The following is a 17,546-nucleotide window of genomic DNA, read 5'->3' on the forward strand; positions in this document are numbered from 1 at the left end:
CAATGCTAGTAGCTCACAAAGTAGACTGTGCTCACAGAACTCTGCAGCTTTGAGGGAACATTGTTTGCGTCCCACCCATCTTCCAATAGCATCGAGCTTTCTTTGTTCCTTTTCCTTAGTACCTGAACAGAAGCTGCATGTCTTCTGAGGGTGGATGGATAGCAAACACCTGGAATTGCTTATTTGTGCTGGTACAGAAAGAGCACTGCCTGGATCTTCTGTTGAGTAGCTTTCGGTTGAACTCAGCATTTATTTCTGCAAATGGAGGCCAGTGAAAGTGCACAGTTCTTGCACCGGAGCTTTAGGGGAGGGGGCACCATCTATTAACTTCATTCTAACCCAGTAATACTCGATTTTTCTTAGAAATGAGACCACCTTCTAAATTTACTTTCACAGCTCTTTTGCAAAATAACTGTGTGAAACTTCCCTAGAAAGAACACAGGAATCTCCTCTAGACTAACACTGAACAAGTTTGTATTTTGTTTTTCATGTTTTCATATTTACAAGCATATACTATTAGGGTGCGACTGGCTGTGTTTTGTGGCTGTTTTGTACAACATGAAGACACAAACTCAAATTTGGCACCAACTTCCCCAGAGCCTCCTCTCCTCACTTACTCTGTTCTTTTTCCTTCCCCTGGCTTTGCCAGTCATCTGCAGAGAGAATCCTAATGCACTTTGGGATCCTGACCAGTGTTCCCTCTAAGCTGAGTTAGCGTGAGCTAGCTCACAGATTTTTAGCCTCCAGCTCAGGAAGGATGACCCCAGAGTGCAATAATTTATGCAGTAGCTCACCACTTTAATGCCAGTAGCTCACAAAGTAGAATTTTTGCTCACAAGACTTTGCAGCTTAGAGGGAATATTTTTTGGGGGGGGAAACGTGACCCAATCACATAAATGCCTTCTCTGCCCCTTCCCTGGTTTATCCTCATCCTTTTCTCCCTCACTGTTAAAGAGGGGGAGGGAATGGTTCTGGTGCTGCAGTTCAATCCACCTTAAGACTGTGTGACCATCTGCTGCTGGCAGGGCTGGCTTGCCCACTAGGCAAACTAGGCAGTTGCCTAGGGTGCCAGGAGGAGGGGGCACCAAATTGGGCTCCTCCCTTCCGGTGCCATGACAACCACCTAGTTTGCCTGCCTGCCTCCCCCCTGCCTCCGCCCCCTGCCGCCACCCACCTTCTCTCTCCCTGGAGCTGCAAATGCAGCTGCGCTCCGTTCCCCTCCCACCAGAATGCACTGAGCTGAGCCACACCAAGGCTGGGCCCTACTGGCGCGCCATCTGATGCTTTGAAGCCCGTGCAGGAGAAGGCTTCGCTCCCCCTCACTTCCGGTTCCAGGAAGGAGGGGGGAGAAGCCTTCTCCCGCTATGTGCCCTCGGGCCGGCACTGGCTGCTGGAAACATTTCAAAGCCAATAAACTAGTGCAAAGAATGCCACCAGCCTTGTAATTTTAGAATCCTTATCACACAGCAAAACAAGGAATACCAACCGAGCGCATACACTAGTCTAATTCCCGAAAAACAAGAGGGCGTTCCGCTTACTTGGCTGTTGCTCTGCTCGATACATCCTGCAGATCTCCCGGGTCAAAAAGCTGTGATTCTTTAAGGCCCAGTTCCTTGCAGCCTCGTAGGAACAAGGCAATGTTGTCCTGAAAAGACACAAACAAATATGATACTTCCTGGTTATCAAAGATTATCATCTCCAGTCCCCTGTCTCTGTTCCGTGTCAACCTAAATGACCAGGGATCATTTCCAGCTACTTAATCTCCCAGATCTGGAACCAGCGTGTAGCTCGGTTATGTAATAGACAAAAAATGTGAAAGATTCAAGATACAGATCATTAACGCGTCATTTCAATCTTCAGTTGCACGGAGCTTGGTCGTTCCTTTAATTAAATTAGATTAAACTAAGATGGCGACGAGACAGGAGCTCTGGTGCTAGGGCTCCTGAAACAAAATTACAACTGTTCTAGCTCCACGCTATCAACAGGCAAAGCCAAGCTTGAAAACATGCTGCTGGGGAAAGGCGAGGTACGACTTTTGAGTACTTTGCAGTCCCTTAGCCCCTTGAAATACATCGAAAACGCTGCTTACCAGCCGGGCCTGACGCCAACACAGAGGTTGGCGCGACTGCGGACTGGAGTGCGGGATGACCTGAACTGTGGGCGGAGTGCCAGGATGCTGTGAGACTTCAGTGGCGGCCGGTCTGCCGAAGGAAGCGGCCGGGAGCTGCTGAACCGCGGCAGAGTGCAGTACGGCGGCTTATATATTGGCTTGCGGGGCGGCGGCTTCCCTCCTCTCTCCCAGAGTTTCATCCCCCATGGATACCCTTCCTCGTCTGTTGCTGGTGGCCTTTGGAGTGCAGTCTACCAGCCTAGCCGACGACCGGGAGCCCCGCGACTGAGAGGCCCTGCCATAGAGCATGTGGAGGCCTGGTGTACTCGACTGCGGGGGCTGTTGGACTACTAATATGACCCCGAGACAGCTGCAGAATCCACAGGCAGCTGCAAAGCGCCTGTTACCAGCTGAGTGCCTGAAGGGCTTAACCACGCGGCTGGGGGGACGCGGGGGAGGCTTCCTCCCCGGGTCTCCAAAGCTGTGGGGGGGGGGGCGCCTGGGGTTCGGACACCACTACCGCACTTTAAGAACAACTGCACTTTAAGAACACCTTGCACCTCAAGCACTGCAGGGTTTTAATCCTGCACCATTTTAACCTGTTCTTAACTGCCAATACACAAGGGGAATTTGAATTGCTGACTGCTAAATTGATTTCTTAAGTAATTGTCTTATTGGTTAATTAATTTTGGACTATTGGTTAACTGATTAGCTATTCGAAGAATTTTATATTTCTGGCAAATTAATTGGGGGAGAGTAACCGGCTGGGAGGGTCTTTGCAATTAAGGAACCATCAGAATTAATTAAATTATGTTTAGGTAATTACCGTATTTTTCGGACCATTGGACGCATCGGACCATAAGACGCACCTTCTCCTTCCGCCATCTTCTGCTGCCCACGCCTCACAGCACAGCCGTTGGGGATGCGGGCGCCATTGCAGCCTTCGGGCTGGAGCCAGGCACACAGGTGTGCGCGAAGCGCTGGGTTTGCGGAGGGGCAGAGGGAGCCAGGCACGCAGGCGCGGAGGGAGCCAGCCACGTGTCCCGCCGGTGACCGGGAAGTGGGGGCGTTTATGGTCCGGTGAGTCTGGGTTTGCGGTGGGGGCGGAGGGAGCGATCCCGCCGCTTGTCTCCTGGGGTTGCAGGCCCCCTCCCCCTCTGCCTTGTCTCCCTTTTTTTCAGTATTTGCTCCATAAGACGCAGGCACTTTCCCCCCACTTTTTTTTGGGGGGGGGGAGAAGTGCGTCTTATGGTCCGAAAAATACGGTAGTTAAAGGGGAGATTGTGGTGTTGGGGTTTTAGATTAAATTAACTATTAGATTAAATTATTAGCAGGTTAGCTTAAATTAGGAAACTGACTGGTTGGGGAGAGAGGAGAGGGTTGGGGAGCTAGCTTGCTGTTTAACACCCGGAGTAGGGTGATGAGCCGGGCCTATTCACAGCTGGTCTGAGGCTGTGGCGGAGACCAGCACGGGATGACCGGCCTGGGAATTCCAGTACTCCTGGCGAGGGGATGGTATGACGGTGGGAACAGACAGAATTATAAGGGAAGGAGGCCGAGACATGATAGCGCTCAGCCCCCTTCCAGTCTGTATCCCATCCCGACGGTGGCAGGTAAAGGGATCAGGTTGAATTACTCACCTCCGTCATTGGTGTTATGTAATGCCAGGTCCAAAAATAATAAGATCTATATCCTTCGGGAGTTCTTGCTTGAGCAGGACATGCACCTGGCTTGCGTGACTGAGACCTGGGTGTGAGATGGGGAGAATGTAGCTCTCTCCCAGACGGCTCCCCCAGGATACTCAGTCTTTCACCAATAACGGACTAGCGGGCGTCAGGGGGAGGGGTGGCTCTATTCATATGAGAGGCTTACTCCTTCCGGGCTCTCCCAGCCCCAGAGATTAATGGCATTGAATGTACCAGTCTGGCGTGGGACGTTGGGGAGGGGTTGGCTATCTGGCTGGTGTATCGTCTGCCTAACGCACCAGCCAGCGCCTTACTGTCCCTGATGGAGGCCGTAACAGGCTGGGCATTGGAGTACCCAAGGCTTTCGATCCTTGGTGACTGCAGTGTCTATGCCGATGACACAATCTCTAGTCAGGCGATGGACCTAGTGTCATCCATGGTGACACCGGGACTCTCCCAACTTGTTACAACATCCACTCACCAGGCGGGGCACATGCTAGATTTGATCTTTGCGGCGGGAGTTTTAGTGGACAGTATTACTGCTGAAGCAGTGCCATGGTTGGACCACTATGCCCTCAAGGCTCATGTGGATGTCCCACCCCAAGCCCATATAGGCAGTGAGCACATTTTAGCTCGCCCACGGAGCCAGATAAACCCGGAATGGTTCCAAACCCGGAATGGTTCCAAATGAGCCATCGATGAGATCGCACCTCTGAGTCCTCTCCGCCCTCGCTCTAAACTAGCACCATGGTACAACATAGAGTTGTGGCAGATGAAACGAGGACTCAGATGGCTAGAGAGGCAATGGCTGTGTACTCAAGATGAAGTGACTAGAACATCTTATAGAGAGTTTATGAGGTCCTATGAGATGGCAGTCAAAGCCACAAAGAAAACTTACTTTGCGGCCTCGATTGCATCTGCAATTTTGCGCCTGGCACAATTGTTTAACACAATTTGAACCCTGACAACACTGCCACAAGGCAGGCCAAATTCTAGGGAATTGGAGATTGGCTGTGAGGCTTTTGGGAACTTTTTTGCAGATAAGATCTCGTCGCTTCGCCACGACCTCCCCGCCACATTGGAGACAGTATGTGAACTTGAGGTCCCATACCTGTCTTCTGGTTCTGTTCTGGACCGCTTCAATACCTAGAGGAAGTTGATACCTAGACCTCTTCAATACCTAGAGAAAGCCTAGAGGAAGTTGACAGGATCATCTATACTGTATGCCCAACAACTTGTGATCTGGACCCTTGCTCAGATATCCTATACGAGATATTGTAAATAGATCCTTTGCGGAAGGGCGTTTTCCAACACCTCTTAAAGAGGCTGTGGTTCGCCTTCTCCTGAAAAAATTGACATAAGACCCGGCCGAATTGGCACATTACCGGCCAGTCTCGAATTTACCCTTTTTGGGTAAAATTATTGAGAGGGCAGTAGCACTACAGTTACAGAGCTCTCTGGATGACGCTTCCGTCCTAGACCCTCACCAGTACAGCTTCTGCCCAGATCACGGGACGGAGACAGTGCTGGTCGCCCTGGTGGATGACCTCCAGCAGCATCTGGATCGAGGCGGCTCGGCGGTACTGATGTTGTTTGATCTATTGGCAGCGTTCGATATGGTCGACTATTGGTCGCTGACCTGCTGTCTCGCCGATGCAGGAATTCAGGGGTTGGCCTTGCAATGGCTTTCCTCCTTCCCCCCTCTCCTGACAAAGCTTCGCTATGCTTCCTTTGGGATTGTATGACCACATATCTTGAACAACTTGAGCACCTCTTTCCTATGACAGATATTATTTTGCTTGAAGATTTTAAAGGTCCATCAGTGGCTATTAGCCACAGTGTATGTGTGTATATAAAATTTTTTGCCACTGTGTGACACAGAGTGTTGGACTGGATGGGCTGTTGGCCTGATCCAACATGGCTTCTCTTATGTTCTTATGTTCTAATGCTATAATTGGTAAAGACGACCGGGACCTCTTGGCTCTCTTGAACTTAGACCCCAATGTTTCCCTCCCTTGCTTTTTTAGGTCTGGCAGGATTTCTAAAGATGCCCGCATCAACCAGGCGGGCATTCTATTTGCTAAGTATTGCATCCAATTTGACAAACTAGTGTTAAATGGCTCCTCTGACAGGGATTTCCCAGGGGAAGTCACCTTTGCATCTATCAGAGGCTGCAGCGTCTTAGATTATATTTTAATCCCTCCATCTTTTAAAGATTATTTAGTGCATTTTTATATTGACAATCGCTCTGAGAGTGACCATTTTCCTTTGTTTTTTATATTTGACAATCCATCACCTCCTGATGATAACCCAGCCTGTGTAAGGGCAGACACATCCGCTGGGTCTCTCCCCAGACTTATTTGGTCACGCAACCTTGCTGTGAGAACCCAGCTAATAATCAACGAGCAAGCACTTGAGAATTTACGCCTCTCCCTTATGTCTTCTATGAACTCCACGGAAGTTATTTCCTCCTATGACAACCTTGTCTCTAATGTTATTTCCCTGCTTAACCCCTCCTCTCCTGTGGTTTTTAAAGGCAAATCTAAATATAATCCCTGGCACAACAGAGAATGTCTTCGCCTGAAGTCCACACTTCGCTCTATCTATCATCACTATAGGAGCCAAAAAAAGTCTGCCTTACCTAAAGATTATTTTATTGTTAAACACAAGCTGTTAGATATGGTCAAGGCCAAGAAGCTCCAGCTTGCAAGGGCCCAATGGGAGCGCCTGATCGAAGCTTCTAGGTCCAATGATAGTGGGAAATTTTGGGCTTTAATCTCTGGGGACCTGCAGGGGAAACCTTACTCTACAATAACGATTTCTTCCCAAGCCTGGCACTCATACTTTTTAAATCTTTTTGGAAACGATGGGGCAAATTTCCCCATTTCCCTTGAAACTGGCATCAGTGAACATCCTGAGTGGCCACCTGTGTCCCTGGAGGACATCATTACCCTGATTTCGCAACTTAAGCCCAAAATGGCCCCTGGCCCTGACGCAGTCATCCCAGAGCTATTGAAGTTCCACCCAGAATTGTGGGCTCCACCCCTGGCTGCCCTGTTTACTATGATAAATAGCACTGGAATAATGCCCAGGACATGGACCAATGTAATCATTGTCCCTATCCATAAAAAGGGCAATCCTTCATTACCTGAGAACTATCAGCCGATTAGCCTCCTATCAGTTGTCGGCAAGCTTTATGCCAAACACCTCCTAGTGAAACTAGAAAGTTGGCTGACAACAAACAACATACTAGGCCCAGAACAAATAGGGTTTTGCCATGGTAAATCCACCCTTGACCACTGTGTCGTTTTATCACACCTAGTTTCTAAATACAGTGGGAAATCTGGCAACAAACTCTTCACTGCCTTTTTAGACCTCAAGGCGGCGTTTGACTCAGTTCCCAGAGAGTTGCTTTGGGTTAAGTTGGCCAGGATGAACATGGATCCCAGATTGCTTACCTTGATTAAAAAACTGTATACACGTACCAGCTGGCAAGTTAAGTACAACTTCGGAAATTCCAATTTGTAAGGGTGTGAAACAGGGCTGTATCCTTGCCCCAGCACTTTTTAATCTTTTTTTAAATGATCTTGCCCCTGTTTTATATGCAATCGATGGGCATGCCCCTAAAATTGCTCACCGTCACGTTCCCATCCTTTTATATGCGGATGATGCCGTCTTACTGTCATGTTCCCAAATTGGATTGAGGCGTCTATTATACCAAGTTATGACCTATTTCACAACGAGTTAACCCTGAATTATGGGAAAACAAAGATTTTAGTTTTCTCTAAAACTTGGAAGCAACAATTATGGTCAGTCCAGGGAAACCCTATTGAACAGGTCAAAACTACCAAATATCTGGGGATTAATTTTTCCTACAATGGGAGCTGGGCAACCCATCGCAAGTGCGCTCTAACAGTGGCAAGAACTAGTGCCTTGTCTATTGCCCGTTTTTTTTAATCTGAAAGGGAACCGATATGTCCCTATGGCCCTAATGCTTTCAATGTGAAATCTAGCCCCCAACTCTTATATGGTGCCCCCATATGGATCAGTGCCTTCGACTACACCACTGAAGGCCTACAATCCTTCTTTTTGAGGAAAATACTGGGATTACCCAACTGTGTTCCTTATGCTGCAATTTGCATGGAAACTGGACTGTTGCTGCTGGAAACTCGCGCCTGGCTTTTGACCTTTAAGTTTTGGCTGTGCCTTTTATTTAACTCTGATCAGAATTCTTTCACCTTTTTGATGCTGATGAACCATCATGCATCCAAATGGTTGACCCTGATCCAAAAGAAAATCACATCCATAGGTATTTCCTTGGATGCATTTTATCTATCCTCTGCTTCTGCGGTATTTCAATCCATCAAATGCAGACTACTAGATATCCAGTTGCAACGTCTAACTGAGGCAGCTCGGAAAACTTGCTCCCCAAGCTATCTGTGTTTATCCCAGACTCCTGGGCTTTTAGCTCCCTATTTCCTCTTTTTAACTGATCCTCACCAAAGAAGAGCACTTATGCTGGCTAGATTTAATGCATTACCATCGGCCATCCTCTCCGGAAGATACCACAGAATCCCCCGCAATCTTAGACGATGCCCTTGTAGCCAAGGAGTCATCGAAACGGTCCCTCATGTTCTTCTGGACTGCCCTTTCTATAGCAGTCCACGAGCAAGATACCTAGATGCTCTGCTCTCTGACCATCAAGGCCTTTCTGACAATGCCAAGGTTCACTTTTTAATCCACGGGAAACACAACTTTGTCACTACTCACGTTGCTTGCTTTTTACAGGTTGCGATCCAAATCAGAGAGGCTTTTACTCATGCATAGCTCACAGCTATTTTATGTCATTTAACTTTTGCTGTTTTTTTTAAGGTTTTATTATATTCTATAGTGTTACTGTTGGTTTTAAAGTATACTGTATTCTTACATCAATGCCAATAAAGGTCTATGGTATGGTATGGTATGGCTTTCCTCCTTCCTTGATGGTCGGGGAAAAAAGGGTGGTGATTGGGGGTGAACTCCCAGAGGCACGTGCTTGACTGCGGGGTGCCTCAGGGGGCGGTACTCTCCCCGATGTTGTTCAACATCTACATGCGCCCCCTTGCCCAGATTGCTTGGAGGTATGGGTTAGGTTGTCACCAGTACACTGATGATACCCAGCTCTATCTACTGATGGACGGACGGCCTGACTGTGTCCCAGAAAATTTGGACCTGTCACTACAAGCCATGGCTGGATGGCTTAGGCTGAGTAGATTGAAGCTCAATTCAGTGAAGACAGAGGTCCTTTGCTTGAGTCGTGGTGGTCTAGGAAGGGAAATTCTCCTACCGGCGTTTGACGGTGCACCACTGGCAATGGCGCACAAGGTCAAGAGCTTGGGGGTGCTACTGGAGCCTGCCTTGACATTGGAGGCCGATAGTAGCCACTGCTAAATCTGCGTTTTTCCATCTTAGGCGGGCAAGGCAGTTGGTCCCCTTCCTAGAGCGCGGCGACCTGGCAACAATGATCTATGCAATGGTCACCTCGAGGCTGGACTACTGTAATACCCTCTATATGAACCCGGAAGCTGTAGCTAGTGCAGAACGCAGCTGCCAGGCTGTTATTGGGGCTCCCCAGGTGGGAGCACATTCAGCCGGGACTGCGGGAACTGCACTGGCTGCCAATAGTATACCGGATTTGTTACAAGGTGCTGGTTATTACCTTTAAAGCCCTATATGGCCTAGGACCTGCCTACCTTAGGGACCGTCTCTCCCCACATGTTCCTCAGAGAGTACTCAGATCAGGATCACAAAATCTATTAGTAATCCCCGGGCCAAAGGAGGCCCGATTGAAATCAACCAGAAACAGGGCCTTCTCAATTGTAGCCCCCTGCTGGTGGAACCAACTGCCAGATGAAGTGAGGGCCTTGAGGAACCTTGTGCAGTTCCGCAAGGCCTGCAAGACTGTCCTCTTCTGGCTGGCATTCAATTGGCTCGACATTGGTATTTAAGAGAAGTGCAAGAAGGCCGTCGCCACCACAATATCACCAACTCAATATTCTGTTTTAACTGTTTTAATCATTGCATATCTATTTTATCACTGAATCTGTAATTTTAATACTTATTAATTTAATTGTTTGTGGGATTTTATGTTGTGAGCCGCCATGAGCCTGCTTCAGCGGGGAGGAAGGGATATAAATCAAATAAATAAATAAATAAATAAATAAAATTAAATAGATACAAGAAGACCTCAGAAATCTTCTTGACAGGTTTATTCAAACGCACATGAACTGTGACATACCCTCACAAAAACATGCCATGGCACAGGAGAAAAACAGAGGCCACGATTCTTGACATCAGCAACCCAGTAACGAACTCGCTTCACTCTTTACATAATTACTTTCTCTTATAACTGAGCCTAACCAGCTTATCTGCAAGTCAATGACAAGGAAACAGAATATATCCCTTCTCATACCCCAATGATTGTATTTCAACAAAAGATACTTAATGATTAAAGATCTGAGTCTAGTTGTACCTTAAAGACCAGCAAAGTTTCTAGGGTATAAACTTTCAAGAGTCAAAGCTCCCTTTTTTTGACTCTCGTCAAGAGATTTGACACTCGAAAGATCATACCCTGGAAATCTTAGTCTTTACGGTTCTACTGGACTTATATCTTGCTAATCTAACTGCAGACCAATGTGGCTACCCACCTGAAATCACCGTAACGATTTAAGGAATGGGATACTCACAACTAAGAAAAGGTAAAGGTAGTTGCCTGTATAAGCACCAGTAGTTTCTGACTCTGGGGTGACATCACATCACAATGTTTTCACGGCAGACTTTTTTACAGGGTGGTTTGCCATTGCCTTCCCCAGTCATCTACACTTTCCCACCAGCAAGCTGGGTACCCATTATACCAACCTCGGAAGGAAGGATAAGTAAACCTTGAGCTGGCTACCTGAACCCAGCTTCCACTGGGATCGAACTCAGGTCGTGATCAGAGAGCTCAGACTGCAGTACTGCAGCTTCACCACTCTACACCAAGGGGCTACATCTACTCATAACTGGCAAACCAGAAAAAACAGTCTCACATAATTTTCAAATCACAATGCTGTGATTTTTTAAAAAATGCCTCAGTCCTATTGAAAAGATGTTCCACTGATTTTTGATGGGTTTTAGTTCCACATGACAACCATTGCTCAGCCTCCAGGTGGGGCCTGGGGATCTCCCGCTTTTACAACTGATCTCCAGCTGACAAAGATTAGCTCCCCTGGGGAAAATGGCTGCTTTGAAGGGTGGATTCTGTGGCGTTGGAAAACACTGAGGCCCCTCCCCTCCCCAAACCTCGCTCTCTCCCAGTTCTACACCCAAAGTCTCTAGGTATTTTCCAACAAAGACCTGGCAACCCTATCAGCAAACCACACACCTACATGGGTTCTTCCCCAGAAGCCCAACTGCAAATCCCAACTTCTATACCAGGGGTGGCCTAACTGTGGCTCTGGAGCCACATGTGGCTCTTTCACACGTATTTTGTGTGGCTCTTGAAGCCCCCACTGCCTATTGGCTGTCTTGGAGAAGGCATTTGTCTCTTTAAATCACTTTTTCAAGCCAAGCCAGCAAGCAGCTTGGATAATACATTTAAAGTTGCGTTCTTTCCACCTCTCCCTTCCTCCCCCCCATCTATTTGCTTGCCTGTTCCCTTCCTGTCTTGCAGCTCTCAAACATCTGATGTTCATGTTATGTGGCTCTCAAATATCTGACATTTATTCTGTGTGGCTCTTACGCTAAGCAAATTTGGCCACCCCTGCTCTATACAAAGCTCTGTAGGTAGCATGGCATTTAAATCAAGAGGCCTGGGTTCTCTACCATCACTGGGGGTCTGTGTAAGCCAGCAGGTAAAACCCTACTAGCCAGGAGTCAGGTGATCTGGAAAAACCAATCACATTTCCCCTCTATGCAAAGCCTTGTCCTGTTGGTGCCCCTCATTCTAAGGGACATGTCACTCAAGGAAGCCATTTCACTGTTTCACAGATTCAGCCAGACAGTCTTTATTTTATTGAAATTATATCCCACCCTTCCCACAAGCAGGCTCAGGGCAGGTAACATCAGGTTTTAAAACACTAAAATCAATTTTTATAGTAGTCATTAAAACAATAAAAGCAATACAACAATTTAAAAGATGGCAAAATATTTATTCAATTGCCATAACAGCCTTAACAATCCAACTTGTTTTTATTTGTTCATTCTTCATTGTGCTTCATATTGGAAAACATACACCTGTCCATGGTCAGCGAGATCTTTCCAATCCAGTGTTCTGTTCTAGGCATAGCTGAAGGGGCACCTGCAGAGAAATCTATTAATGCTGGTGGTCTGTACATAGGCTTCCGAATCCCCGGGTCCCAGCGGAGGAGTCCATGGTTTTACAGTCTTCCCCCTGTCCCCAGCCAGCTGGCCGGTGGGGGAAGCCCCGCCCCCACAGCCACTATGCACCTCTAGATCTTGGGCAGGTTTAGAAATCTGCAAAAAAGGCCCGTTTCAAAATGTATGTGTGTCTGTGTGCCTATAAAGTTGAGCAGGAAGTACTTCATGGGGAAGGGTCAGCAGCACAGTCCCTCGGTTTGTTTTGCTTTTGTTTCAGAACAAGTAAGAGTGTGTGTGTATGAGAGAGAGAGAGAGCAGCATAGCCCGTTCTTTTCAGATGTCGTTATGGAGGAACCAGACCCAGTAAGTATGTGTGTGTGTGTGTGTGTGAAAGAGAGAGGGGGGTTTGCCAATCCTCAGGTTTGGAGGTCCTCCCCCTGCTTTAGGATCATCAGAAAGCAAGGGGGTGGGGAGGGAAATGTCTACCGGGCACTCTATTATTCTCTATGGAGAACGATTCCCATAGGGAATAATGGGGACTTGATCTGCGGGTATCGTGGGCTCTGGGGGGGGCTGTTTTTTTTAGGTAGAGGCACCAGAGTTTCAGTATAGCATCCAGTGCCTCTCCCCAAAATACCCCCCCCAAGTTTCAAAACGATTGGACCAGGGGGTCCAATTCTATGAGCCCCAAAAGAAGGTGCCCCTATCCTTCATTATTTTCTATAAAAGGAAGGCATTTAAAAAGGTGTGCTGTCCCTTTAAATGTGATGGCCAGAACTCCCTTGGAGTTCAATTAGACTTGTCACACCCTTACTCCTGACTCCACCCCAATGTCTCCTGGCTCCACCTCCGAAGTCCCCAGATATTTCTTGAATTGGACTTGACAACCCTATCTATACATGTATCAGCCAATTGTATATTTTATGGGAGTGGGCCCAGTTCCCAAACTGAATCATATAAAAGAGGCAAATGTGGGAGAGGAATCTCCCCTCTGCTTGCTTTCTCTCGCTTCCTATTCTGGCAAGAGCTGTTGACTTGTAACACCTGGTCTAGAGTGGACAGAGGCCCTCAAATTGGACTTAGGCCACCTTACTCTCTTTGAGGGACCTTCTGATAAAGCAACAGGGTTCCAAGGCAAGGTTGGAATGAAGATGGTGACAGGAACTGAGCTGGATCATTGAAGAATGTTTATTGAGACAAACCAAGGTATAACCAGGGCTTCTGGGGGGCAGGAACACACAGGAACGCAGCTCTGGCTGGCTTGGCATCAGGGGGTGTGGCCTAATAAACAAAAGAGTTCCCTCTGGGTTTTTCTACAGAAAAGCCCTATGTGAAACAATGGTGATGACAGGGGGTGTGGCCTAGTATGCAAATGAGTTCTGCTGGACTTTTTCTAAAAAAAAAAAAGCCCTGGGGAGGGGGTCCAAATAGTTTATCTATTCCCCACCCCAAAAACCATCTTCTAGGTCTTCAGCTTGCACCATCTAATAGCTAGAAAGCAACAGGATTTATTTATTTTATTCTATTTTTAGCCCGCTCTTCTCATAGAACAGGCTCAGGGTGGGTTACATCATAAAAACAATCAACAGTAAAAAACCAATTTAAATATATAAAATCTAAAATTACAGAGTAACAATAGGTGTTATAGCACCGGGATGGAATGAAGGGGGGAGGCCGGTAACAAGTGACATCCACTGCCCCAGCTGAAAGCCTGGCAAAAGAGCTCGGTTTTACAGGCTCTGCGGAATTGAAGCAGATCCCACAGGGCCCGGATCTCCAGGGGGAGCTCCTTCCACTAGGCAGTGGCCAGGGCTGAAAAGGCCCTGGCCCTCCTCGAGGCCAGATGGACGTCTCTGGGGCTGGGTATCACCAGAAGTTGTTGGGTTGCTGATCATAAAGACCTACGGGGCTCATACAGGGATGTAGCCAGGATGTTGGAAGTAATACAGTACATAAGCTTTGCCGTTTATTATTTTCTGTGCATTAAAATATTCTTACTTTTGTTATTATAGTTAGTTCTCAAAGTCTTTATTACATGGCAATTCTTTTAGTGGTAGAAACTAGTTTATTGTGACAGGTTAAAATTTGTTTCTGGATAGCAAGAGCTATAAACAGATGACTTTTTCCCACATGGATTCTCAAAAAAGATGACTTTGCACAAAAATAAATTAAATATGGGCAGTGATGTCATGCTAGCTTTGACATGGAAAGAACCAACTTGTGCATATCTTTCCTGCCTGGTTGCCTGAAGGCAGCAATATCTATCACAGGTGACCAGGAAAATGGAAATTTATAAGCCTGGGGTACTATGACATTACAAATTGGGATATGTGTAGTCAATTACTGCTGAAATTACAGCGAAAGTAAACTGTTTATTAAATGATTTGGGACATGTTTTGCTTATCTGCTTACAAAATTATAGCTGAAGTATTAACTGGAATTTAGATCTAATCATATCTGCATTAGAACAGATGCAAACTTTTATTTTGATGCTGTTGTTTTTACATACACATGAAATCTGCCTTGACTATGGGATAATACAAGATGATTTTGTGTCTTCTTTTTACTCATATGCACACATGAAATTGCCCTATACTGAATCAGACCATCGGTCCTCTCTCTCTCTCGGCTTGGCTTCGCGAACGAAGATTTAAGAAGGGTGCAATAGTCCACGTCTGCTGCTGGCTCGCTGGTGGCTGACAAGACCAATGCGGGACAGGCAGGTCCGGCCACAGTGGCTGCAGGGAAAAGTCTGATTTAGGGTTGGTGCTGTAGCAGTGCGATTCTTCCTCAATCTCCTTTTGTCCTCAAGACCAGCTATGCGTGCGTTCTCAAATCAAGATCAATATTGACTACTCAGACTGGCTGCAGTTCTCCAGGGTCTCAGGCAGAGGTCTTTCACATCACCTACTGCCTGGACCTTTGAACTGGAGCTGCCGGGGATTGAACCTGGGACCTTCTGTATGCCAAGCAGAGGCTCTACCTCTGAACACGACCCCTCCCACCCAATATATTGAACAGAAAGACAGGAAGAGATCCAAAGTCAGAAACATGTCAACTTTCTCTCAATTCCCTTCGATGCTCTGTGAGATCATGATGGTACAACTGTCCCTCTGTTCAGCCTCAGTCATTCCTTTTCAGCCTCACTGTTTCTTTTGTAATTTATTAGTTTCGCAAGAGTTGCACTCTTTATTATTCCAGTGTGCAGTGACCAGTTCACTAATTGCTGTGGCATTTGGCATGCCAACCATCAGTGTGCACACATACTGACATAAAGTGTGTAGCTCCCACCACTTATATTGCATGAAGTTTCATGGAAATCAAGCCACAGTCCACAAGCCACAGAATATAAATGCTAGGATTCCTTATTCCAGAAGAGAATATATATATATATATATCCAGGGCACTGCAGAAATATTGCATATTGTTCATCTCTCATTATAAATGTAGTTTTGTGGATGGAGACTAAATTGAACTGAAAAGAAAAAGAACGCCACAATTTCTTTAACCAGATTTGCTTCTCACTCTTTTTCTACTACATCGCAATCTGTCTGTCTGAAGTAATGCTGGAATTTCCTCCTTTTGATGCACTACAGGCTTGCTTCTCCCCTCCCCCATCTCCCCAGTGCAATATCAGGCCTAGATTCAGTATAAATCGCAAGCACAGATGCCAAGCTGCAAGAGATTTTTACAGACCTTTCCAGCTGAAGTTCCTTCTTGTATACATTCAGCATCTGCAAAAACTGTATTATAGAGGTTGGGCTGAGATAGGTTTCTGTATAAATCATAGGGTTACCAGGTTTGTGTTGGAAAATCCCTGGAGACTTTGGGGGTGGATCTGGGAGAGGGCAGGTTTTGGGAAGGGGAAGGGCCTCGGTATGGTACAATGCCCATAGAGTCCACCCTTCAAAGCTGCCATTTTCTCCAAGGGAGCTGATCTCTGCCAGCTGGAGATCAGTTGTGAAAGCGGGAGATCTCCAGACCCCATCAGGAGGCTGGCAACCCTAAAAATCAACCTAGTATGTGAACAAAAATTAGATGTGAGTTTATTTACACATATCAAGGCGAAAGCTAGGCCTCGGTTCCATGTACAATGTGCTTTCGTTGCTTTTATGTGGGGGAGCAAAACATGTGGTCATATTTGGAACCCAGCATCACTTGGATAAATTTCCCCCTCACCTTGTTTTGAGCTCTTGCTCCTTTTCCTTGCGGGGCTGGCTGCTGGATTTCACACAAGTTGTCCCAAGCCGGTGAGTTGCTCCGCCCCTTTTCAAGTTCCCTCCGCGGCAGACAGAAACAGACAGATTCAGGGGATCCTGCCTGCTGAGAGGTGGCGCAACTCACTTGATCCGGAGCAGTTTGTGTGAAATCCAGCAGCAGCCTCGCGGAGAAGAGGTGAGAGCAGCATAAGTTTAGCAGGAAATCGGTCTTGGTTTAACAGTCCTGGTTTAACTGCCATCTTCTCTTTTGGCTGAGAACAACTAGAGGAGAAGGACTTTCATGGGGGCTTCTGTTCTTACCACAGTGGCATGGGAATATGACAGAGGGAAGTGACTCCCACAGTGCTTTGAGATTTACTGTATGAAGGAGCCCAAAATCTTAGAACTTCACGGACAAAGAAAACAAAAAAAACAAGCCACCTTGAATTCTCTTCGACATCTTTTAATTTTGTAGCTCTGAAGTCCCAAAACAAGGCACATAAATTACAAGAGAGAAATGAACACCACATGAAATACTTGAAACCGAAGGGTGTCGCCAGCTGGCACGTCCTACAAAGCCTCTTGTAAACGCTGAGCAGCTATTAATGCGACTATATGCATCCATTTTTCTTCCCCGATTTGTGCTTTTGTGTGTGTCAAATTAAGCAACGTTATCTTTCATTTAAAGCCAATAAACAGGAACCACTGGCCAATACCAATATTTTCTCCAGCAATTAGAACAAACAGCAACGCGAGGAGAGCTGTCATGCTGTATAGCCGGATGCTAGGCCTTCTGTTACACCTGGACCTCAAAAGCAACAAGGCCTGGTCTGTGAAGGCCAAAGGCCTGGCAGTAGCGGTTATACCCAGATTAAGTCTTTATTCCCAAAAGGCAAGTTGCAAAATATTTACAGCTGCCAAAGAATGGTTCATTCCTGCTCAAGTTCATGACCCTTTAAGGGGAAGAGCAACAAATTCCTTTCCTCTTTTAAAATTAAACATCTCCCGCTTGCGTGCCAAAGGATATCTTTCAATAATCTCCGATGGTCTGATTTTTGACTAAACAAAACCCAAATCATGCTGAACGGGAATAGCCAGGCTTGAAATGTTTTCTTCACTTATGGTTTGGCTGGTGTGACTCCAGTGTTACATAAAAGAAAATCTAATGAAAGTCTTTCAGTAAACAGCTTCAATCTCTTGTCCAGCAGCTTTTGA

At 46.6% G+C, this 17,546-nt stretch overlaps 1 protein-coding gene across 1 annotated transcript in view; it reads right to left on the minus strand.

Moving 5' to 3' along the window:
- LIMCH1 (LIM and calponin homology domains 1) overlaps positions 1-17,546 on the minus strand; it is a 292,250-nt gene that overhangs the window by 122,179 nt on the left and 152,525 nt on the right. Inside the window, exon 4 of the mRNA XM_060246331.1 lies at positions 1,539-1,645. Within this exon, the coding sequence (XP_060102314.1) occupies positions 1,539-1,645 (107 nt within the window). The remainder of the gene's footprint in view (positions 1-1,538; positions 1,646-17,546) is intronic.

Source organism: Heteronotia binoei, chromosome 9 (assembly GCF_032191835.1).
Source record: "Heteronotia binoei isolate CCM8104 ecotype False Entrance Well chromosome 9, APGP_CSIRO_Hbin_v1, whole genome shotgun sequence".
Classification (NCBI taxonomy): Eukaryota; Metazoa; Chordata; class Lepidosauria; order Squamata; family Gekkonidae; genus Heteronotia; species Heteronotia binoei.